This window comes from Callorhinus ursinus, unplaced genomic scaffold (assembly GCF_003265705.2).
Source record: "Callorhinus ursinus isolate GAN/ISIS: 27379988/994484 unplaced genomic scaffold, GSC_fseal_2.0 scaffold4, whole genome shotgun sequence".
In the NCBI taxonomy this organism is placed as follows: Eukaryota; Metazoa; Chordata; class Mammalia; order Carnivora; family Otariidae; genus Callorhinus; species Callorhinus ursinus.
Genome location: NW_027397066.1, coordinates 55045318 through 55069965, shown reverse-complemented (window position 1 = coordinate 55069965; position 24648 = coordinate 55045318). Strand labels below are relative to the sequence as shown.

Sequence of the window (24648 nt, the reverse complement as noted above, 5' to 3'; positions counted from 1 at the left end):
AGGCCAAATTTTCAGAAACATCTAAAAACTGCTGTGGGCTAACTGGAATGTGCAGCCACTACTTTTGTTCATATGTGGCTGTGCATGGCTATGAAGGACCTCAGTGCAAGTAAATTAATGCTTCCATCCAGACTGATTGACCAGAACAACCAGTTCACATGCCAATGTAAACAGAGAAAGGTATAATAAAAAGAGGGAAAGAATGAAAGGCATTAAAAAGTGAAATAGTTAACAGACACCTGGGTGGCTCAGGTCATGATCCCAGGGTCCTGGGATCCAATCTGGCATCAGGCTCCCTGCTCCGTGGAAGTCTGCTTCTCCCTCTACCCCTCCTGCCTGCTTGTGTTCTTTCTCTCTCACTCTTTCTTTCAAATAAATAAATAAAATCTTTTAAAATATAAAAATAAAAAGTGAAATAGTTAAATTGACAGTTAATCAATGCATTCGTTTTTCAAGGGCTATGTAACCTTTTGGGGAAAGAAAAACAAAGCAGAAAGTGGAATGGAATTAATATGTGCAGAATTTCTGTAGGATATCTAGTCTATTCTCCTTATTTCTGTCTTAAGCCTTAATTTTATCTAAAATTTAAGCAGCAAGACCTACCTTACTCCCCCCCCCTTCCCCTTCCTGACTCTTTGGTTTTTTTTTTTTCCTCCACAAGTATTTATTGAACATCTGTTTTGCGGTAGACACTGCTCAAGATACTGGTTTTTGTGCCAAAATAAAGTTTGAACTTGATCCTCTTGATCTGGAGTTTCCAAAGTCAAATCTTGTATTGTGCATAAATTCCTAAGGAAAATTTATTGAAAATTCAGATTCTTAGTCTTAATCCTAGAGATCAGATTCAGGGCCTTGATATAGGCCTGGTAATCTGCCCTTTTAACTGGCATCTCAAGTGATTCAAAAGAATAACACGATTGGATTACATTTTAAAATAAGTCTATCAGCTTCTATGCATCTAGTTAATTTGGTTTGTGGGCATCCCAACTATGCAGATTTTGATTTCTCTTTAGGAACACTGGAATCAGGCTCTCTATTCTAATCTAAACTCTGCCATTTAGAAGCTATTGGCCAAATTAACCTCTTTCTACTCTGTGTCTTAATCTCTGAGGGTACATGCAGATCTTAATACATAGCTCAGAGAGTGACTGTGCAAGTTTAGCAAGTAAAGCACGTGTAGTATCTGGCACACTGCAGTGAGTGCTCAAAAGATGGAAGTTAGTGTTAGTATTACTGGTGGTGGTGGTGTTTTTTTTTTTTTTAAGATTTTATTTATTTGACAGAGAGAGAGAGAGAGAGAGAGTGCACACAAGCAGGGGGAGTAGCAGAGGGAGAGGGAGAAGCAGGCTCCCCGCTGAGCAGGAAGCCCCATGCAGGGCTTGATCCCAGGACCCTAGGGATCATGACCTGAGCCGAAGGCACCGCTGGGGGTGCTGTTCTTGCAGTTATTACTGGTGGCAGTTTTACCATGCTTTGTTTTTTTTGAGGGAAGAGGAGTAGGACATGAAATTTTCCCCACGATTTGTGGTCAAGCTTTTGGGACATGACTGGATACTTAATTCGTTCAAAAGAGAGAAGAGTTCTGGCTGCTTCTATTATCTAGAAATAGGCAGAGATTTATTTTGTTACTATTAGTTTATTTTACACTTTCCATGCATTTACTTATTTAATCCCTATGTAACATGTTCTACCATTATTGCTGCTCTGAAATTTTCTTCTCATTACTTATTTTAAAAGAACCAAAATTATACCTAGCTCAGAGAAGGAAATAATACCTGTTCTTGACAAGCATCTAAAAGATGTATTAGCGGAGATAAGGGTTATAAAAGAAGAATCAGGACTATAGTCCAGTTTGGGTCATTTTCTTCACCACTTAGACAACCCCAGGACCTTATACTCTTAAATGCTAAAATTTAATTGCATACATTATCTCACTGAATCTGCATAATAACCTTGTGAGGAAGGTATTCTTATAATCCCCATTTTTAAAGATGAAGACACTGAAACAGGTTAACTTATTTGGCCAAACAAAAGTATGTAGAAGAATGCAAACTTGAGCCCAGAACTAGCCAATCTTAAATCCTACGTGAGCCTGCTTACCAAACTGCCTCCTAGCCATGGCAGCCTGGAAAGACCAAGTAGGGTAACAGGAAGACTCATACAAACAAGTTCTTAACTCCAGTCAGTTCTAGAGGTTGAAGAAAAAAAAAAAAGTGGCATTTTTTAGAAACTGTCTTGTAGTCCTTCCTCTGAGTGATTGACTTTACCTTTGATCTACATTGTATAGTCTTTATCCCAAAGGTGTCTACAAACATATGCAGAACATACTGGAGTGGTCTCAGGTTTACATGTTTTTCAAACGAAAATATGATGACTGAGTCATCCTGTAGAATGGAGGTAGGAAACATATTTAAAACTAAAATGGACTGGGTTTCTTCGATCTGCTATTAAAAAGATAAATTGAGCCATATTAAAAATTCTGAGTTTATCTGAGCAAAAATCAATGCAAATTGGGTAGTGCCAAACCAGAAGTAGTTAGGAGCTGGGGAGAGAGTTTTATAGAGAAAAAGCTGAAGCAAAGTAAGGAAATTATTGAATGGCTATAGTTTAAATCCTACTTAGCTGTTTGTGGTTGGTTGTTGTTAGTTTTTGATGTAGTAACATTGAAGCATTTACAAGCTTAAGGTTTGGTTTTTCTTACCTGGGCCGACAGGGCATTTAGAGCCACCTCAGGCTAACCGCCTCTTGAACTAATTTGACACAGGTAAGGGAAGTAGGGTAATTCACATCAGAGGGAAAGACATTTCTGTACTCTTCCCTTACCCTCTGGGGACAACAAGCAGAAGACCACTAGATTAACTGTTCGGAAAAAAAAACAAAAGCAAAATGAAGCAACCCTCCCACCCTCTATCTCTTCTCAAGAATTAGCTGAACAGTTGGAAGCAGGAGATATGCAGGACTTATACCATTTATGTGAGTTTGAGCCAAATTTGTTTGAATATTGAAGAACAGGATAATAATTAACTACATTACTCCTAAAAACAAATGCTTTTGAGGGAAACTGGGAAGAACAGCAATCTTGGCTTAAGGTGAACAGCAGAAAGGAAATCTTTTTAGTGCTCTGCGTTAAAAAAAAATCATTTGTAATTTTCCCTACAACCAGACTGAACTTATTACATGTATTTAAGTGTTTGCTCTTAAAGACATAAAGGCCCTTTAAGAAAACAGTTTTTGGCATAAGTAATGATGGATAAATTATAAACCAGTGGAAAATAAATTGACCCAGTAAAAAAAAAGTTAGCAATTTACTTGTATATCATCAAATCTTAATTTTGACAATGTTGGTGAAGAATAGAAGCAGAAAAATGTCACCTTTAGCCCAGAAGGCTGACCTATAGCCTGCATAATTCCGATAAGGATCAAATACGTGCCGGTTGCTACATTCTTAAAGGGTCTCATGACTGTCTGTACATCTCACTGATAGCTAATACGGAGCTGAATGACAAGCACCAGAAAAATCTCGCGAAAGTAGTTTTACAAATAGAAATTTGAAGCAAACACTTATGGTCTAATATTCCCAGCATGCCCCTCCCCCTTGAACACTAAGCATATAATCACCAGCTTCATATAGCAAAAGTGCAGCCCTTTCTACCCATGGATCCGGTCCGGTCTGGTGTTGCTTAAAGATACTAAGTTGCGCTGTAAAATGTCTCAAGAGTTCTTTCTTGACCACCTTGAGCTCAAGGATCCTGCAACAATGTGATTTTTAAATTAATGTGTCATATTCCATCATATGAGATGAGTTATTGGATATGGGGTGCACTTGTAGACTGTCCTACTGAGTTTAAGCAAAAATTTATTACTGGGTATTTGATGGCTTAAACTCTTTGCAATGGCAGGAACTAAGTGAACTTCTGGTAGCTTCCACTTGGCCTGCTAATTCTGCTTTCTGGAAGCAGGACTGCCTCTGGGAAGTCATCAAACCACAGAGTGGTGACCAACAGAACAATGCCGGCTCCACTGGGTTTGCAGTACCACAAACAGCCCCTGCTGTGAGTCCTGCCTCCATGGACCCGGTGTCCCTGACTGGGGGAACACAAACCCATCCAACACCCTAACGGTGAAGGCATCTGGTATATGTAGTTTTTACCTTCCAACCTCAAAGGCACAGGAAGAATATTAGAAATAGACTGATACGGAAGTCGAGCATTGAATCATAACTTATTTAACCATTCTTTGAATTTTGATTTTAGATTGATACGTATTTTTCCCTTTGATAAATAAATTCCTATAAGTGAAATCCTATATTCCTATAAGTGAAATTCCTATAAATTGAATTCCTATAATTCCTATAAGTGAAATCTCTGAGTCAAACAATATGAATTCTGTTCAAATTTTTTATAATCATTGCAAAATTGCCCTTCGGAAACTTATAAGTTGATGTTCCATATTGTCAATCATGATTCATGCATTTGTATTTTTCTTTTATTTTAAGATTTATTTATTTGAGACAGAGAGACAGAGACAGAGACAGAGACAGAGACAGAGAGAGCGCGCTCCCCGGGAGGGGCAGAGGGAGAGGGAGAGGGAGAGAATCTCAAGCAGACTCCCTGCTGAGCAGGGAGCCTGAGGGCCTAACTATATGAGCCAAACGGGTGTCCCTCATTTGTACTTTTAAAAAGGAAAATGACACAGGACACCTGGATGGCTCAGTTGGTTCAGCGTCTGACTCTTGATTTCAGCTCAGGTCATGATCTCAGGGTTATGAGATTGAGCCCCATGTAGGGCTCTGCATTGAGCATGGAGCCTGCTTGAGAGTCTCTTCCTCTCTCTCCTTCTGCATCTCCTTCTCCCCCCACACTCTCTCTCTTTCCAAAAAAAAAAAAAAAAAGAAAAAGGAAAATGACACATCATTTATAAAACTAAGAATTTCTGGGGCTTCTAGGTGGCTCAGATGGTTAAGCATCTGCCTTTGGCTCAGGTCATGATCCCAGGGTCCTGGGATCGAGCCCCACATCGGGCTCCTAGCTCAGTGGGGAGCCTGCTTCTCCCTCTCCCTCTGCCTTTCCCCCTGCTTGTATTCACTCTCTCTCTGTATCTCTGTGTTTCAAATGAATAAATTAAAAAATCTTAAAAAAAACAAAACAAAACTAAGAATTTCCAGGACACCTGGGTGGTTCAGTCCATTAAGCGTTTGCCTTCAGCTCAGGTCATGATCCCAGGGTCCTGGGATCAAGCCCCATGTCAGGCTCCCTGCTCAGCGGGGAGCCTGCTTCTTCCTCTGCCTGCCACTCCCCCCCCCACATGTGTGCGTGCTCTCTCTCTCTGACAAATAAATAAGTAAAATATTTTATAAAAAAAAAACTAAGAATTTCAGCAGCATGTGGCTGGCTCAGTAGATGGAGCATATGACTCTTGATCTTGAGGTCATGAATTGGAGGCCCACACTGGGAGCAGAATTTACTTAAAACACACACATACACACACACACACACACACACACACACACACACACACAAGAAAACCCTAAGAATTTTTTTTTTGCTAGTGAGTTTGAATATTTTAATTCTTACCATAGGTGAATTACAGTCAAGTCTTTACCTATTCCCCCAGTCTTTCTCAACAATGCATTTATTCGTTATCTCAAATGATGAAAAATATAACAATTGTTTTGTTCATCCACACGTATTCATTGCTAGTTAAATAAGTAACTTTAAGATCTAGTGGCCTCTTACTATAGCCCTGTATTGGTAGATAAAGAGTATGTCTTTCAAATAAGTATTAAGGAAACTTTCTTCTTTTACTGTCTCTAAAATTAAATTTAGTCAAGCCTGTAGGCTTTAAGTTAAAAGTAAGATTATGTAACTTGATTATGAGGCTGCCACTTCAATTGGGGTGCAAATACTAGGCGTGAATTGTAAATGTCTGAATATCTATCAGTATAGTTTTATGAGGTCTGTGGGCTACTTGTGCATGGGTCCAGCCTCTGAATGTCTTGCCACTCACAGTAAGAACCCTGGAAGGAGAGAAGCTCTGTACGAAAGAGCTCTTTGGTTCAGGGAGGTTTGAAAGGTCCAAACAGACAGCTGTCATTCCATTGGCTGCAATCTGCTGATGGAATCTCTATCCTTTCCTGATTAATATGGCTGGATGAATTCTGGGGAACCCTCAGCCTGTCAGGACAACAGTTTGTACATCTGTTTCTTCTGGCAGGCAGCATGTTCAGCACCTAGACTGAAATGTTAAGAGATTCACTGATGCATGGACCAATTGATCACTTACTTACTGTTCCTGGAGCTAACAATTCTCCCTTCCTTTTCTCAAATAAATATGGGGAGATTTAGAGGAGGAATTAAAAAGAAGCCTTGTTTTATTCATATTTAGTGAGTTAGAGGGGAAAAAACTTGTCTAAATTCACCTTTGAAAGAAGAATATTAATCTTTTGCTAGATGAAGACAAGGCCCCAAACATAAGCATTACCCTTAAACAGCTATCTTTAAAGACTGATTGGTTACAAGACTGCACACAGTCATCAGTCTCCATCTAGTGGCAAGATAGGATAATTGAAAGCAAGTTCCTAGGAAGAGATACTCTGATACTTGAATGCTAGAGCCAAAAGAGAACAGGAAGTACTGTAGTATCAAAAAAAGCTCACAACTGTTTTGATAAATTTTGATATAAAAACTCTATGTAGGGGCGCCTTGGTGGCTCGGTCGGTTAGGCGGCTGCCTTTGGCTCGGGTCATGATCCTGGGGTCTTGGGATTGAGCCGCAAGACCGGCTCCCTGCTCAGCAGAGAGCCGGCTTCTCCCTCTCCCTGTGCCTGCCACTCTGTCTGCTTGTGCTCTCTCTCTCTCTCTCTCTGTCAAATAAATAAATAAAATCTTTAAAAAAAAACTCTACGTAAAATAATCCATGGTTATAATTTGATATTGTGTCAGGTCATCTAATTTGGAAATAAAAAGAATACCCTGGATGATAAACAGAATATCCGTAACTACAGGCTTTTCTTGAAGTTGTTTTATTTTAACTTTTAACATCTTAAACATTTTATAATTTTAAAAATCATATTGTTCATAATAAAATGTGAATTATATTTCAATTGTTGCAGGGAGAAGATTTCAAAAATACGTTGCCAACCAGTTTATAACAGATCAACATCAGAACTGGGTCACTGGGCAGAGATTTTTGGTATAAGAAGTTTGCATTTTAGAGGTATTAATCAGGATATGATGGCACGTATAACTAGCAAAGGTAGCTGATAGTCCCAAACTGGGCTGTCATTCAGCAAACTACTATCAGGTAGTTACATGGGCATCTATCCATTCCAGTATGTTCAACATTCTATTAGGATTAGTTGGTGTCCATGCTATCTGGTTATTAAATCATTTAGATATTACTCCAGATCCTAAGAGACACAGGAAAAAAAATAACAAAGAAGGAATGAAAGTACTATGAAAAGAAAGTAAGCAAACTGAAAAATCTTTAAAAGAGGAAACCAAATGAATGGACCAGACCCAACAAGGATTTTTAAAAAGAATAAGAAATAATATTAGGGGGCGCCTGGGTGGCTCAGTTGGTTGGGCGACTGCCTTCGGCTCGGGTCATGATCCTGGAGTCCCGGGATCGGGTCCCGAGGCATCGGGCTCCCTGCTCAGCGGGGAGTCTGCTTCTCCCTCTGACCCTCTTCCCTCTCGTGCTCTCTATCTCTCATTCTCGCTCTCTCAAATAGATAAATAAAATCTTTAAAAAAAATAATATTAGGGAATTAAAGGAAAAAAATTGGAAACATGCCTCAGGAAAACCAGTTATGAAGCACTAATTGGAAATACTGAATATGAAAAACCTACTAGATGAAATAACACGGTAAGTACAGTATCAGCTACACCTTATTACTGTTTTGTGGATGCTGTTTATCAGAGTGAAGACACTTGGAAAACAAATTAGTAAACTGTAATACCGGGTCAGTGAACATCTCCAGAAGGAGTTAGGAAGTTACAAAGTTGTACTAAAAGAGCAGAAAAGTTAAGACATAGTGACATGAATTTGGAAAGATTAAAGAATACTATTAGGATCTAGATGGAAAGAGCACAGAGAAAGTGTTAATATAAGAGAACTTAGAAGCTAGAATTTGTTATCTAATTAATTATATGTAAGGCTGAATAAGTTATTTTAAGACATACAAGGCCTCAGAAGGCGGACGCACAAAGGTATTTGAAAACACTGGGAGGAAGTGTTCGATCAAGAAAAGGAATGAATTCAGGAGGTAACTGGGAGTGGAAAGGAGGGAAGAAGCAAAGCTTTGCATTGTGTTTGGAACAGAAACTGCTGGAGGCATCTTTAATACAAATAGCTTTAGGGTAAAACAAGACTGGACTGCTTTCTTTGCCCCAGAGATTTTATAGAGTAAGCATGTGTGTCATATGTGTCGTATGTATATTTGTGTATTTACTGGAGGAACAAAGGCCAAAAAAGCCCTACCATGACTTTATTTACAATTCAAGTTGTACGTGTGAATATGCACTATTTCCTACCATTGGAGGTGATATTTAAAATATATCTAGCAGAGCATGGGGCACTGACCAATCAGAGCAGACACCAGCTAAAGTGCTGGAGCAGGTTCTGGGAGGCTCTGGCTGCGTTTTCCCTATGCGGATTGTGAATATATTTGGGACAGAGTGGGGCAGTGGAGAGGCAGTGGGGAGGGGCTCCAGGTAGAGACGATTTACCAATGGAGACAGAGTTGCATCAAAATGTTAACAATTGGTATGGTCAGGGATGGTGGCAGAGTGGCAATATGCCTTCACATATGATGAATTTCACACAAATTTCTGAAACCTGCTTTGTTTGTTTCCTTTTTTTGTGACCCACCTTGGGTAGCTGTTATATTCCTGAGAGATTAAGACAGTCTGTAGTAAAACAATTTGGCATATTGGAGTGTCTTCTTCACATTGGAAGTCAGACTCTATAAGTAGAGGATATTAAGTTATAATAAAGAAGAGAAAATAATCAAATATGATCTTATTCAAGATGTTTTCCTGACAAGTCAGCTTGCAAGGTGTTTTGTTAGGCTTCCTGGGTTGTAAATGTTCTGTACCATTTCTCTCCTATATTTTAAAGAAAGGTAATTTAAAACATGGAACTTATTAAACAAAGTATTTTTAAAGATTTTATTTTTATTTATTTGACAGAGAGAAAGTTAGCGAGAGTAGGAACACAAGCAGGGGGAGTGGGAGAGGGAGAAGCAGGCTTCCCGCCGAGCAGGGAGCCCGATGTGGGGCTCCATCCCAGGACCCTGGGATCATGACCTGAGTGGAAGGCAGACTCTTAATGGCTGATCCACCCAGGCGCCCCAAAACAAAGTATTTTTAAAATCAAAAGGATAGTTGCCTCTCATCACAGCCCTCTAACCGAACTGCAGGCTGGAGCTGAGCCCAGTAGATCTCAGCAGAGCCACGACTTCAGCCGACTAGTCTGCACACCCGTGTTGTGTCACTGAGCCATGCAGGTGTTTACTCTCCAGCAAAAGACATTCATTTGTCATGTATTCTTTCATTCATCATTCATTCGATATATATTAAGCATCTATGAGCTAGGCATTGCTATAAAAATCCAGAGCTGGTTTTTCTTTTAAAAGATTAATTAGATAAGTTTCTGATCAAACTAATCAGGAAAGGAAAGAAGATGCAAATAAATAACAGCATCCATAAAGTTTGCATTCTACTGTCAAAACACAATATACAAAAATAAACAGGAAAACCCAAATGGCTAATAAGCAACTGAAGAGTTATTTGCCCTTACTACGAATTACAAAAATGCAAATTAGAACACTAATTAGAAAGTCTGATAATATTAAGTCATGGTGAGGATGTTGGGAAATAAGAAACCTCCCCTACAGCTTTAGGGAGAGTAAAGTGGTGCAGTCATGCCAGAGAGCAACGTGGAAGTACTTGGTAAATTAACCACACTTACACACTCTATATGATGTAGCAGTTATATCCCAGGTCTCTTGCACCTGTCACTAAGAATACTTTTTACAGCACTGTTTGTGGTAATAAGAACAGAGGAAGCCTGGATGTCTATCAGGAAAGGAATGGGAAGTAAAATGAGAAATAGACATATAATTAAGTTATATGCAGTACTCAGAATTAGTGTTCTATATTAACATACAGCTAGGTGAATCTTCAAATATCATGGCAAGTGGGAAAAAAAAAGAAACAATATGAGATTTATAAGGGGATATCTTTAAGGAGAGCAAAAACACACACCCAGAAAACAACATTGCATTTATTTTTAAGGATATGCATGTGTCTAAATAAACAGAAGCGACCGACTGGAAAGGCATGTATTAAATACACAAGGTAGCAGAGAGATGAAGATGGTAGATGAAAGGAAAAGAATAGTAAAAGTTGAAAAGAAAAAAAAAAAAGGCATTATACAGATGCTGATGATGTGCAATGAAATGGAGAGTGTGATTAATTCCATTCTGTCAACCTGAGAGTCTAAAAATAATGATACAGTAGAACGTGGCGTATGAGGACTAGAGTATTTTGAGAGAGAATATGAAAACCAGTGCTGAGAATGAACACCTTTAATTCTTAGGCCTCTCCCTCTGCCCCTCCCCCTGCTCACGCTCTCTCTCTCTCAAATAAATAAAATCTAAAAACAAAAAAGAAAAAGAAATGATGTACCATATTCATCGTAATCCTCATCTTTTACCATTACAAACAGGGTGATTTTTTTGGTCCAGTGGAATTTCCTTTGCAGTTATCTTGTTAATTGGTAGAAGTGAGGCTTAATATTGCATTCATGGATTTTCATGTGTTGTCATTGGGAGTTATTGCAGTCAAAGCTATCATTTTATCTTTCTCGAACCATTCCAATAACCCGGAAGGTGATGTGTGGAGCTCTGTGCCTCTCACAATTATTTATCTTGCACTCACCCTATCCTCTGTTTCCTTACTGGGGGAAAATGCCAAATTTGCACCTAAGGGAATCTAAAGAATGTCTTTGGCTGCCAATTAAAGCGCTTCAAGAAGTTAAAAAAAGAAAAAAGGATGTGTGTGTGCTTGTTTTGGGGGATGAGGAAATACAGACATTACTATTTGAGACTGAAAAAGCTTATCGTATGACTCGGTGATGATCACAATTCCGCTGTCATCTGTTTCTTTCATCTTCTGACTAGTGAACAAGGTTCGGTTAGTTATTTCTTTGACTAGGTGGATTGAGCAGGAATATATTCGGAAACATGACCTAATGAAACGGATTATTATTGTAAATTGGTTTGTCATCGCTCTGTAAAGGGTGATACTGCCGCTGTTTTCCTCTCTATTTTCATCATTATTGGTGTTTATTTTTTCTGGTTATTTCATGGGAATTTTAATCCATATTGTATTTTGAAATGATTTTACATTTGCAAAAATGATTATTTTGAAATCCAAAGACAGATGAACTAGCTAATCCTTTCAGACCTGATAATGTTGGACCTATAAGCTCCTGCTTATTTTGCTTAGCGTTTGCCTGCTGGTTGCTGATTGTTGTTACCTCCTCCTTATGATTTGTTTCCCAAAGAAGTAGGATTTGTGAGATTTGGTTCAACCCCCCATTTTGATTCCTCCCTCTGGGTCAGGCTAAATCACAAACCCCCTAGTTCGTTGCCACAATAAGCAAGGTAAGGAAGAATGACCTGCAGCCCTTTCTTTTAGAAGTTCATTCAACTCACTGAATGCTAATTACTAATTTAGCTCTGGGAGAGGGACATTTCCTTTGTTCTCTGTAGGGAGAAATACTCCAGAGATCCACAGTTCTTTTATATCGCAATGTAGAAAAGGTAAAATGTTCTTTAATGAAACATATGAAATTCCCAAATCTCTATTTACAATAGAAGACAAGCAACATTAGTTTTTATTTTGTTTGCCTTTTTTCCCCTAAGTTGGTTGACATGACTCCATATAAATAAAGGCAATTCTTCTGCTAGATCAGGAACTGCAGCTTCATTGGATAAAGAGAAATCATAGAACTCATTCACATATACTGTATTTTTTAACTTTGGAGTTGTTATCAGCTAATCATCAAAAGCTATTAGTTAAAAATAGCATTGTACATATGAAGTCAAATTTTGAGGCTCTTGTATCATTGAATAGATTAAGGTAATGTTGAAATTAGATGGACACTTCAACATAACTCTATAAAAATATGTCCAGAATCTATTAGTATGATCTGGATATTAAAATTATTATAATAACATCAGGATCTTCAATTTCTGAGAGCTTTCCAATTCATAAAATACTTTCATATACAGCTTTTTAGAGGCAGGAACTATTTCATTGACTTTTATCTCTTGAACCCAGAAATTGCAAGATATAGCTCAATAAGTGTCTGAAGTAAATATTTATCTTTTGCTGTTCTCTTTGCCCCAAGTGCAAATTCCCTTTTTATACTTATGGAATTCTTCACCATATGCCTCTTTGACAGAAGCCGTAAAGCCCACGTACTCTATAGCCCATCTTCCTTTTCAGCTAGGGCACAGGAACATGATCTGGGCTCAACTGATTAGCTGCACCCATTTGACTTTGCATCGGAAGCTAGTGATACAAAAGGGCAGGAGTGGTGAAGAATCTACTGTGATTGTGGCAATAAGTACATGAGCAATGACGTGTTCCGTGGCACTGGTGGAAATAGAACTAGTGTGGCAGATGGTATCCAGTGCCAGAGGTGGGTGGCTGTGCAAATGGTGGCATCCAACATTCACCAATGGTGGGAACAGGACCCTCACAGCCCAAGGTCCATGGTCTCAGTTGTGGTCTGTTGTGTAGAATCATTTTGTGCTTTCCCCGTTTCAGAACGTGGTTCTTCAGCTTTCCTGGCAATTCTCTTAGTTACATAAAATCCTTTCAATAAATTACTTTTTTGCCTAAATTACAGTTGGCTTCTGTTCCTTGTATTAATAACCCTGACCAATAAAATATAGAATTGAATTGCATATCTCTATAACCTTATAAAACTAGGTTTTATGAATAGTGTTTACATATTAGGAAACACAGATTATGAGACATTAATTAACTTGGCTGAGATCAAACATTTAGTAAGAACTAGGAGTCAGGATTCAAATATAACTGCTCTAAGTCTGGGGCTTTTTCTACCTATCATAGTGTGGCGAAGATCTATCAGCTACATGCTGAACAATACTTTTTCATTTTACTAAGCACGCAGGAAGCTTACATTTCACAGCCTCTCTTGTCATTAGTCTGGGGCCAAGTGACTGGTTTATGGACAATGAGTGAGTGTGATGTTTACCACTTCCAGTGCTAACCACTAAAATATCTCCTCAATCTTGTACATACTCTCTAAAGGGGAAATCTCAGGGATGTTTTTTTTTTTTTACCCATATGTAAGGAAAAATCCATTTCTTCCCTGTTGTGTGTTTCTTTTTTATGAGTCTCCTTTGTTATTCACATAGAACAATTCACTTGTGACACTTCTGGTCACCAAATGTGCAGAGTTCCCAATACCAAGCAAATTTTCTGAGACACCAGCTAAGTGTCTTACAATTTAACTCAATTCTGACTCTATCTATGTGGAGACAGCATTAGATTCCACAAGCTAAGGGCTCAGTCCCATAAGACTGCCCCCCACCCCCGGCCCACCCTTTCAGATACCAGTTGTAAGCCCAGGTTATAACCTGTGCTTCTGACCAACCCACTATAGATCAGAGATCCCAACAACCTTCTCCTTGGGTTTGATTAATTTGCTAGCACGGTTCACAGAACTCAGAGAAACACTTCCTTATGTTTACCAATTTATTAAAGGATATGATAAAGGGATAAATAGTCAGATGAAGAGATACATAGGGTGAGGTATGAGAATGTCTGAGCACAGGAGCTTCTATCCCCATGGAGTTGGGGTGTATCACTCCCCCATGTGGTTTTTTGCCAGCATGGAAGCTTTCTGAACCCCACACTATTAGAGTTTTATGGAGGCTTCCTCACATAGGCGTGGCCAATCATTAACTCCATTTCCAGCCCCTCTCCCCTCTCTGAAGATGGCAAGAGGGTGCAGGAGGAGATGGAACTGAAAATTCTAAGCTTCTAGTCATGGCTTGGTCTTCCCCGTGATCAGCCACCATCCGGAAGCCATCTAGGAGTCCACTCAGAGTTGCCTCATTAGAACAAAAAATGCTCCTAGTATTCTTATCACTTAGGAAATTACAAGGGTTTTCGGAGCTCTTTGCCAAGAACTGGGGGCGGAGTCCAATATGTGTATTTTCTATTATCTCAAATTCTTTTTCTGTGCAAGTGGTTAAAGTGTGAGGGATGTCACCTGAAAAAGCTACCTGGGCCACATTATGAACTGGAGACAAACTTCTGTTGTATTATGCTCCTCTGATTTGAGGGTTTATTGCTAAAGCTGCTAGTGATCTATACTCCTTTTCACACAGTAATTGGTAACAGAAGTGAGGTACTGCCATAACAAAAACCTGAAATATGTGGGATTAACTCAGCTATTGGCTCTGGAGAGTGAAGAAATGGTTACTGGATAGCTATGTTATATGGTAGCAACATTTTTAGTAAATTTGTTACCTGCTTTTCCTTACAATGCAGACCATGTGCCAATTGGGCTTGTAAACTCTATAGGAAGAGTTGGAAAACCAAATATTAGCAGTGTTTTTTAGGACTATTTGCTCATTTGGCAACGTATAGTTTAAAAAAGAGATGATTCCAGGAGAAAACTGGCCAACTGAAAAGTAGAAATGATAAAGACAGAGAGAGAGAGAACAGAAATTCAGCACCTTGCCAGCTTAAAAGTCATAATGTCTAAATCTTAAACAATCAGAGATAGACTTACTAAAAGCTGTGAATGAAGAAGTTAAGTACAACTTGATGGTTGGATAAAGGGACGCATGGAAAGGATCCGATTATGAGTATGTCCTCAATTTGCTCAAGATAGATGATTCAAGGTAGCTGCCGTTAAGTAAAAAGGAAATCATAGGGTGAAGCCACAACACAAATCAGACTGCAGAATCATGTTTAGAAAAAGACTATTGTTGTGACTACTGGCATATGGAATTGATTAGACACAGATCGAAAACTAGTAAACTTTTGAAGAACTGTTTTTCCCAATGAACCTAAGAAAGTACAATAAAAAACGTTTGTGATGTTAGGATTTAAAACAACTTGCAGATCCTCAACCTTGCAGCAGTAAGCAGGCTGTTCAATCTATACATCCCCTAAAAAGGGCTTACTGCCCAATACCCACACCAGATGTAGTCAAGGAAATAATGGACAAGGAAGAGCCTTCCAGAGGTTGAGAACATTGGATAATGGGAATTCTCCCCAGAAAACATAACTGAACCTAATCAAGATTTTTCCCCTGCTCAGTGGGATTTCAAAATTGGTTCAAACCAGTAACTGCTGTGTTTCTTCTTCTCCTAAATGGAAGTGTTGATTGTGGTTATCTTGTCCCGACTCCACCATTGTAATTAGATATGCGTTTGGGTGAAGGTCACTTCCTTGTCTTTTTAGTTCATAGGTCTCCAGAGCCTGGGGCATCGCATCTTGATCAGATGGGCAGGACTGCACGGCGAGTGGAGAGCCTGGATTTTGCGTTGATACAGTTAGTGATTAAAGATTTTGAGTTAGTGACGGAAGTGACTGTGTTTCATGTGTGGGACGATGAATGAAGGGATAGTAAGTAGCCAGAAAGGAGGACTGGCTAGATGCTCATTAATCTTGTTTCCTTCTTTTGGGCATATGGGAAGGCTACAGTTCAGAGTGTCTCTTGGAATTAGATCAGCTAGATTGCAGCCGTATAAGGTGGTAAATAGAACATGGACAGAAGCCATTTGTGTCACTTCCCAGACCTGGCTTCTTAAAAGTCCTTCACTATCTTTCATATATTCTCCATTGTCCCGTGGCTGTAAGAAAAGAATCTGAGAGTGGAACTTCCCTGAGTCCATATACCACCGAGCAGTTCTCAGACACCAGCTGGGTGTCCTACAATTCAACTTAATTCTGACACTATCTACTCAGAGATAGCATCAGATTCTCCAGGTTAAGGGCTCAGTCCCACAAGACTGCCTTTCACTTCAGATGCCAATCACAAGTCTAAGTTGTTACCTGTGCTTCTGACCGACTGGCTGTAGATCAGAGATTCCCATGATCCTCTCCTCGGGTTTGATTAATTTGCTAGAGCTGCTCTCAGAACTCAGGAAACCAATTTAGTCACTAGATTAGTGGTTTATTACAAAGGATAATAGCCAGAAGAAGAGATACATAGGGCAAGGTCCCGAACAAAGTAGCTTCTGTCCTTGGGGAGTTTGGAGCCAGGCACAGTCCACATGGAAATATACTGGTTCAGCAACTTGGAAACTCTCTCAACTCTTTTGGGTTTTAATAAAGGTTTCATTACTTAGCATGACTGATTAAATCCCTAGCCATTAGTGGCTAGACTCAATCTTCAGCCCCTCTCCCCTCCGTGAAGGCCATGAAAGACTGAAGGTCTAAACCTCTAATCACAGGGTTGGTTCCCCTGACAACCAGCTCCACCCTCAGGTGACCTGAGGGCTTTCCAAAAGTCACTTCGTTAACGTAATAGAAGACACCTTTATGGCTCTCAGTCACTTAGGAAATTCCAAGTGTTTTAGGAGCTCTGTGCCCGGAACAGGAAGAAGACCAAATATACACTTCTTATTATAAATCACATCACAATGACCTAAGTATGTAAAAATACTGTTATAATCCAGTGATGGTTAAGAGCTTGGATTTTTAAGCCAGATTTGCCTGGGTTCAAAACCAGCTATTTCGGGGCGCCTGGGTGGCTCAGTCGTTAAGCGTCTGCCTTCGGCTCAGGTCATGATCCCAGAGTCCTGGGATCGGGCCCCGCATCGGGCTCCCTACCCTGCGGGAAGCCTGCTTCTCCCTCTCCCACTGCCCCTGCTTGTGTTCCCTCTCTCGCCGTGTCTCTCTCAGTCAAATAAATAAACAAAATCTTAAAAAAAAAAAAATTTTAAAACCCCAGCTATTCAATTTACAAGGTGAATGACATTTGAAGTAACAGAAATGTTACCTAACATTTGTGTGCTCAACAGGGATAATATTAGAACCTTCCTCATAAAGTTACTTTGAAGTTTAAATGAATTAATATATCTAAAGAACCTAGAATAATGCTTAGCACAGAGTAAGCACTGTATGTATTAACTATGATTATAATAGAAGAATCTATGATGTACTCTGGGAGCAAGGAGAAGGAAAACTCTAATTTAGTCAGCAGGGTGGAGTAGAACCTCCAAAGAGCTGGGCTCTGCAGACCAAGGGGAAGAGATTAGTATCAAATTGTATTTGAGGAACTTTACGGACTGTATCAGTTTTTAAAGGGTGAAGTCTGGATAAATCCTGGTCTGGATGAATCCTTCAGCATAATCTCATCATTCAAACCATGGCTCCATTCCAAATGAGTTTTCTACCTGTTAGGGTATTATATAGTTACATCTGACTAGAAGAAGCTCTATTCTATCCAGTTAAATGCTTACTACTTGTCTGTAAAGCCAGTTTGTTTCACTCTCCCTTGTGTTAGATTGCACTTATGTTAGTTACACAGTTTAAATCCCATTCCGAGCAAAAAAGAGGATTGACTCACACTTTAGAAATTTTCTCTCCATGTTACTGATATGGGAAACAAAGGCAGAAGGAAATGTAGATGAAATTAAATGTCCTTGTAACCTGCAGCCCAATGACAAATACAGGCAGGCAGAGTATAATAGTTCTCCAGGAAACGCCCAACTGTCTTAAGTTTAATGCTTTGCTAGTGGAAAAAACAACCTTAGCTTGATAATAGCTAGGCCTCCAGGATCCTGTGAGTCTTCTTTACCATATGAAAGTCCTTTTGGAAATTTGCCTTGTCTTTACTTCCCCCAACTCTGAGAGATATACTCAGTCACCCCTCACACTTACAATGCAGCTCTTTCGGTCTATGGGTCCTCTCCCCGTGCTTTAATAAAACCACCTTATTGCACCGAAGATGTCTCAAGAATTCTTTCTTGGCCATTGGCTCCGAGCCCCACCACTTCAAACCACATCATTACTAGTTCTAAAACTTGCTCAACTTAATAGTAACTATTAATTTTTCAATTTCATTCCCAGGGAATTTCAAATTTTCGGGCTTTACTATGAATGAGTGTGTACAACATTTAGAAGGCTAAAAACAAAGGAAGGAAAGCCAAAGAGGAATATCAGTTTTCAGCATCTGCCTCAGGGCTTTGCAGCCTAAGCACCACCCTGCTTCTTTCTGAGGTGACTACAACCTCTCTTCCCCAGCTATTGGAATCTCTCCTGTATTATGTGCGAGCACTTGTCTCTCTGACGAAGTTTCATCATCAGGGAATTTCTAGATAGGTATCTCTGAGTTAAAATTCCCAAATTATATGCACCCACCCCTCCTTATATTATAATTACTCTCTTGTGGCTTTTAAAAAATAACTACACACACCAACAGTTTCACAACTGCTTCAGAGAGGGTAGGATTAGTATGCAAACTCCTAGAGAAATTATGCAGGTGACCACAGTTATTAATGTGAACATTGTTAAAAATGTTTGCATGCTGTTACGCTGGGACCAATAGACCAAATTTGAAGGAGGCTGCTGATTCAGCACTTGAGAACTAAAATAAAGGGATTTGAGAGTGTTGTTGCCTGAGCTCAATGCTGCCCGCTTTGGGGTTTTCCCTCATAAAGAACATCATGCAGTATTTTGGGGTAACAGTAAATTTTTCCTGTAAGAACCACAGCTAAAATTACAATCTGGTAGCTCTTTTGCTGTCTTTATATGATAATTAGTCATCCACAATCTTTTTTTCTATTAATTTCACTTTGGTCAAATATTTTTCAGAATGAAATGAGAAGACAGGAATTTCCTGGGTATATGCAAATTCATTTATTATGAAACAACATATAACATCATAGACTATTAGAATTGAGAAAAACCATAGATATATTGATTTTACTAGTGATTTCACTATTTGGTCCGGGAGGTGAAATGCTTGCACATCCTGGTTTTGTAGGGCCTGTACATTTCCTTCAGTTATTCCTAGGCCCTCTGCGGCAGGGGGGGGGGGTGTCTCAATTTCTAACTCAAATTAGCATTATTTAAATGATCAGACAGTTCACTGAATAGTACTTGGTACTATGAATAAATTGGGCTTGTTCTTTCCATTCCATACCCTTTTTTATCTGTCTGTTTTTCTGGACAGGTGGAGGATAGGACTTGGTACATCAGCCTACTTTAGTAAGAGTGCTGAATTTGCCTGAGCCTGAGTCTAAACAAAAGCTTACCCAGCTGGAACCAGATCACTAATCTGTATTGTTGGTATAATATTTTGGCATTTGTTGATTCGTTATTAAGCCCTTTTATTGTGCTTATGTCCTAAATTCTGTCTTTATATACACTCCAGCACTCAGATTATAAAAATGGACAGTTTCATCACCAGGTCTTTTTAGAAATAAAAGAATTATCATTTATTTATCAATTGATTGATTGTAAACATGTGGAAACAATAAATTAAAATGACTTAAAATAGAAAGAAGAAAAAATCATTTGTATATGAAATAATCATTTTTTTGGAAGAAGAAGAAACTTCGTTCTTAACCTATAAATTGTAAATAAATTCTCATTGCAGAAACTTTAGACAATATTGATAATCAAAAAGAAGTGAGAAAAATCTGAAGTTCATGTACATTACTTTATTGTGTTTGTTTTTTGCTTTTCTGTGTGTGTGTGTGTATGTAGTGAGTGGTTTGTTTTCAGGATTGGAATAGCATAAGAAATACAGTTTATATCCTTTCTATTCCATCGAAGGCTTAGTTACAAGAATTTCTTCGTTCTTTAAATGGCTCTCAAGGTCATGATTTTTAGTAGTGGTATTAGAGTCAAACAGATGGAAATTACATATTTATCTAGCCATTCACCCAAGTGACAGAAATTTAGTTTATTTTTTGTTTTATTACAAAATAATGCTTTGATGAACATTCATATACATAAATATTTATGTTTCTCTCTGATATTTTTAGGTCAAATTCCTATAAGTGGTATGGCTAAAGACAATTTAAGTTTTTAAGATAGATTTTTGAATATATCATCAAATTGCCTTCTAAAAATGTACCAATTTAGAAACTCACCAACATTCACTGATATACCCTCCTGTCTGCAACACTGAGTATTATCAGTCTTTTTAATACCTGGTGCTGATTGGTAAACAATAGTACATTCTTAATTTAATTTGCATCTTTTTCTAAAGATTTTATTAATTTATTTGAGAGAGAGCAAGCACGGGAGCACCAGGTGGAGGGAAGGGCAGAGGGAGAGGGTGAAGCAGACTCCCCGCTGAGCAGAGAGCCTGATCTGGGGCTCAATCCCAGGACCCTGAGATCCTGACCTGACCTGAAGGCAGCCGCTTAAAGGACTGAGCCACCCAGGTGTCCCAAATTTGCATTTTTAAATTACAAATGAAACTAACATCTTTCTCTCCATCCTTTGTATATCTTCTATGAATTGCTAGTTCCTTACTCATTTTTTTCTATTGAACATGCTCATCTTTTATTTTGATTTTTAGAAGACTTTTTTAATATAAAAGGTGTTAACACTTGGTCATACGCATTGCAAATATTCTCCTTCTTTGTACGTTGCTTTCGTATCTGGTTTACGTGTTTTTAGGAGTAGATTGTGATGCTAATAACCTTGTTATGAGGAGAAATTAAAGACATGATTGATCTGGGAGGAACTGATTGAGTTAGGGACAGGAATGGTGGTCTTTGGATTGCATTAGAATTTGGATGATTGGCTTACTGTTTTGGACAATGAAATTATGATTTTGGTACTTTAGCCTCTACTACTTTTAACTCTCAAAACAACCCTTTAAACTGCTGTCATCCTATTTGTAAGTCACAGATCTACTAAAGTGGCAAAAGCAGAAATTACAAGCCAGGTTTGTCCAATGCCAAAGTCTATTCTTATGATTATACCACATTACTTCTAAAGATTATGTAAGTGTTTTTTTATCCCCATGCTTCAGTATGTTTTTAAATGCCTGCCTGATACTCCTTGCAGTGGGTGTTCCATAAACTCACCATGACTGAGTTCATTTCTCAACTACAAAGATGTGGACACAAAGGACACAGAAAGGGTGAGTATCTTGTCCAAGATTACCCAGCTAGTAAAACTAATCCAGGGAAAGGGTTCGAGAAGTCCAAGAATCCGGAGATCTATTCCATCAATCTTTTCATTTTGTGTTTCTTCCTTTGCTCTTTATGCCTAAAAAGTTCTCTGCCTAGAGGTAAGAGACAATTGTTTCCTTCTAATTGTTTCTGGTGCTGGTTTGCATATTTATATTTAACTCAAGACTATCTGGAATATATTTTGGTAAAAGACATAAATGAGAGGTTTTTTCCTAAGGGAGGGATGTGATGAAATGATTCAAAAAGTTTTATCTGAAAGAATATATAGATGATAATTGCTGAGAAATATTTGAAGAAGAGAATTAGAACAGAGAACTAGTATTAACAGAAATTTAAAAATAATAATTATGCAATAATTAAAACAGCACACACTGTTTTAAGAAAAAAATCAACTCTGTTCAGTGTAAAGGTACTATTAAAATGATGTGAAAATCTATTTTTCTCAAAGAACATATTAGTTTATTAATTTGGGATTTGATGATTTTTCAGATCTAAGGAATGTCAAAATAATAACTGAAAAAATACAACACCCCAAATAAAAGTCCAAACAAGCCTACTGCTTGTTTCTGCAGCATATATACAAAAATTAGATCCATGCAGAGATTAGCATGAGCCCTGCCAAGGATGACACACAAATTTGTGAAGCATTCCTTACTTTTCAGTTATGCGAGATGATTTTTATACCTCAATAAAGCTGGAAAAAAAAAAAACAAAAAAACTCCAAGCCTAAATTTTCTCATAACAAGGCTTGCCCTTCATGAATTATGACAGTGAAATAATCCTTTTGACATGGTGCAGTTACTTGGCTATAAATGTAGGTGTCATGACAGATGTTGGCTGCAGAGACTCCTTAGCTGATGAGCGAACACTTTGGAGTTTTGTTTATGTGGGTGTGGTGCTTTGTGCAAGCTCCACACTCCTGCCTCCTTGCAAGGTGAATCTGCTGCAGAGCACTGTCTTTCCTCTTAACCTGACTATCCTACTTTTGAACTGCAGTTGGGTTGGGTTATTATGGGCTGTGTCTTCTTCCTTGTCATGCTGGGATTCAGATAAGCAGGAACCTCTCCCTGGAATTATGAGGATGTTCACAAGGGTCTCCAGGTGGAAAGCATTTGGCCTTGACATGGTGTAGAAAAGAAAGGAGAGCTTGGAAAGACAATAATCAAGGAGTTTTAAAAATAGGAGGAAGGGGGCACCTGGGTGGCTCAGTTGGTTAAACCACTGCCTTCGGCTCAGGTCATGATCCTGGAGTCCCAGGATCAAGTCCCGCCTCGGGTTCCCTGCTCAGCAAGGAGTCTGCCTCTCCCTCTGACTGCCCCCCCCATGCTCTCTCTCTCTCTCTCTCTCTCTCTCTCTCTCTCTCTCAAATAAATAAATCTTAAAAGAAAAATAGGAGGAAGGGTTTTCTTTCAATCTTCTATTATTCAACCAAAAATCTATAAACATATATGTGGTTGTCAGGATGAGGAACTCAATATCAGAAATGGAAAACTAAAGGTTAGCTATGAACCCCGAGGTTGAGGGGACTTATATGCTAACCCTTTTTGCCTCAGTGACATTTACAGAAGTACAGGAAATGTATTTCCTTCTAAGAAAAGCAAGCATGGCAAGATCCCAACTTTTCTATAGGAATCTGTCGATTCTATTTTTCTACTCCTAATTGCCCTGGATTCTTAAATGACATCTGACTTCTGAACTCTCCAAGTTGTAGTCTGGATGACGTACTCTCATGTCTCCACCGAAGATGCAGTATTGCTTCAGTGGAAAATCATGCCTTACTTGTAGCACTCAAGTGGTATAAGTTAAGGCTTTTTTTCTCCCCAATGAGGGATGTTAATATAGAGAAAATCTGCCACTCTGATTTGCAAAACTTATAGAAACTCCAACTTTCAAGTGCTAGTTTATGAGGAATGGCTTCTGTTTCTTTTTCATCTTTGCATTTTCTATGGTACCTTGTAGCATAAAGTCTTATGCATATAATTTTTCAATAGTAGAGCAATAAATATAAACAATAAATATTGAACTGAGGGGTCTAATCAAAGGAAAAGTTTTCATTAATTTCAAGACCAGGAGGCAAAAAAAAAGAGAAACATGTTACAAACCTTACTGATTATTTCTTCCTTACACTTACCATTGGCCATAATTTAGTAGAAAGATCCCTCCCAAATGTCTCAGCTTTCTTTTCTAGGAGAACTGTATACAGGCATTATAGAAAGTAGATACTCTCTTTTGCCTTGAAATATTTATCCTTTTGCAATGTGAGAGCTGAAGTTCAAGTCTCTCAGATTCAGACTTACCAGCGGTGTTTTCGGAAATAAGTAACATTTTTCCTTCATTATTGGATACTTATGTATCTATTAGGTATGGTTCTTCACTGCACACTCCTTGAACTTTTTTTTTTTTTTTTGAGAGAGACAGAAAGGTGGGGGAGGGACAGAGGAAAAGGGAGAGAGAGAATCTGAAGCACGGAGCCCGACGCAGGGTTTGATCTCACAACCCTCGGATCATGACCTGAGCCGAAATCCAGAGTTGGACTCAACCAACTGAGCCACCCAGGCACCCCTTGAACTTTTTAATACTAGCAGATTAATTTGAAATAATCCCATCAGAAGACTGAACTAAACTCGGGAAGTCATGATTTAGTATTAAAGGATGGCAACCAGGAGTAATGACTGTGTCTTTAATAATGAGCCTGTAAGACCACACAGTGTGAAGAATGAAACCCAGGTGATGGCCAGTGGGGAGGAGGAGGGCAGGGTAAAAGGAACTAAGGAAAGGAGGAGATCTGTTTGCAAACTGACACCATGGACCCTGAACTACAGCCCAAAATACATCGATATCTATGAACACTGGGGGGCTCTAGAGTGGAAATTAAAGACATAGGTACAGTTTGACAGGCCTACTCTGATTTCTAGCTCTGGAGTTTTCTCTAGTTTCCACTCAATTCCCACCCTCCTTAACGTCCTTTGTACCTACCACTGTCTTTCTCTCCATAAAGGCAATAGTTTCTCTGACACTCCTTTCCAGAAACTGGGGTCTTGCCCTCAGAGCTAGAGTTCACACTAGCTGAAAATTCACTGATAATCAATGCTGCCTGGATGTCTGTGTATTGCCCTACTGGAACACTGCCTTCCTGCCATGTCCTATCCACCTTCTGTTACATTTTTCTCACCTGGGATTTGATTGTTTCTTTGTCACTATTCTTTCCATGCAGTGTGTTCTACTTTGCTTCTCTGAGCAGACTCTCATGCAATGCCAGATCTGACCTTACGCGCCTTTAGGAAGGGCTGGTGCTGGACCTGTGTTTTGGACTGTCCCCCTGGTTAAAAACAATCCTGGCTCTCATTCATCTGTTCATTCATCAAACATCATTCATATTCCTACTGTGTGTAGGTACTTGAGATATAATGACAGAAATAACCACGG

The 24648-nt window shown here is 38.9% G+C and overlaps 1 protein-coding gene and 1 pseudogene across 1 annotated transcript in view; both read left to right on the top strand.

The window, feature by feature from the left end:
• Positions 1 to 12649: 12649 nt before the first annotated feature.
• Positions 12650 to 24648, top strand: part of LOC112835819 (transmembrane protease serine 11E-like) — a 78692-nt gene continuing 66693 nt past the window's right edge. Inside the window, exons 1-2 of the mRNA XM_073891255.1 lie at positions 12650 to 12713; positions 15521 to 15611. Of these exons, the coding sequence (XP_073747356.1) occupies positions 12650 to 12713; positions 15521 to 15611 (155 nt within the window). The remainder of the gene's footprint in view (positions 12714 to 15520; positions 15612 to 24648) is intronic.
• On the top strand, positions 21783 to 21881 carry LOC112836145 (U6 spliceosomal RNA; annotated as a pseudogene).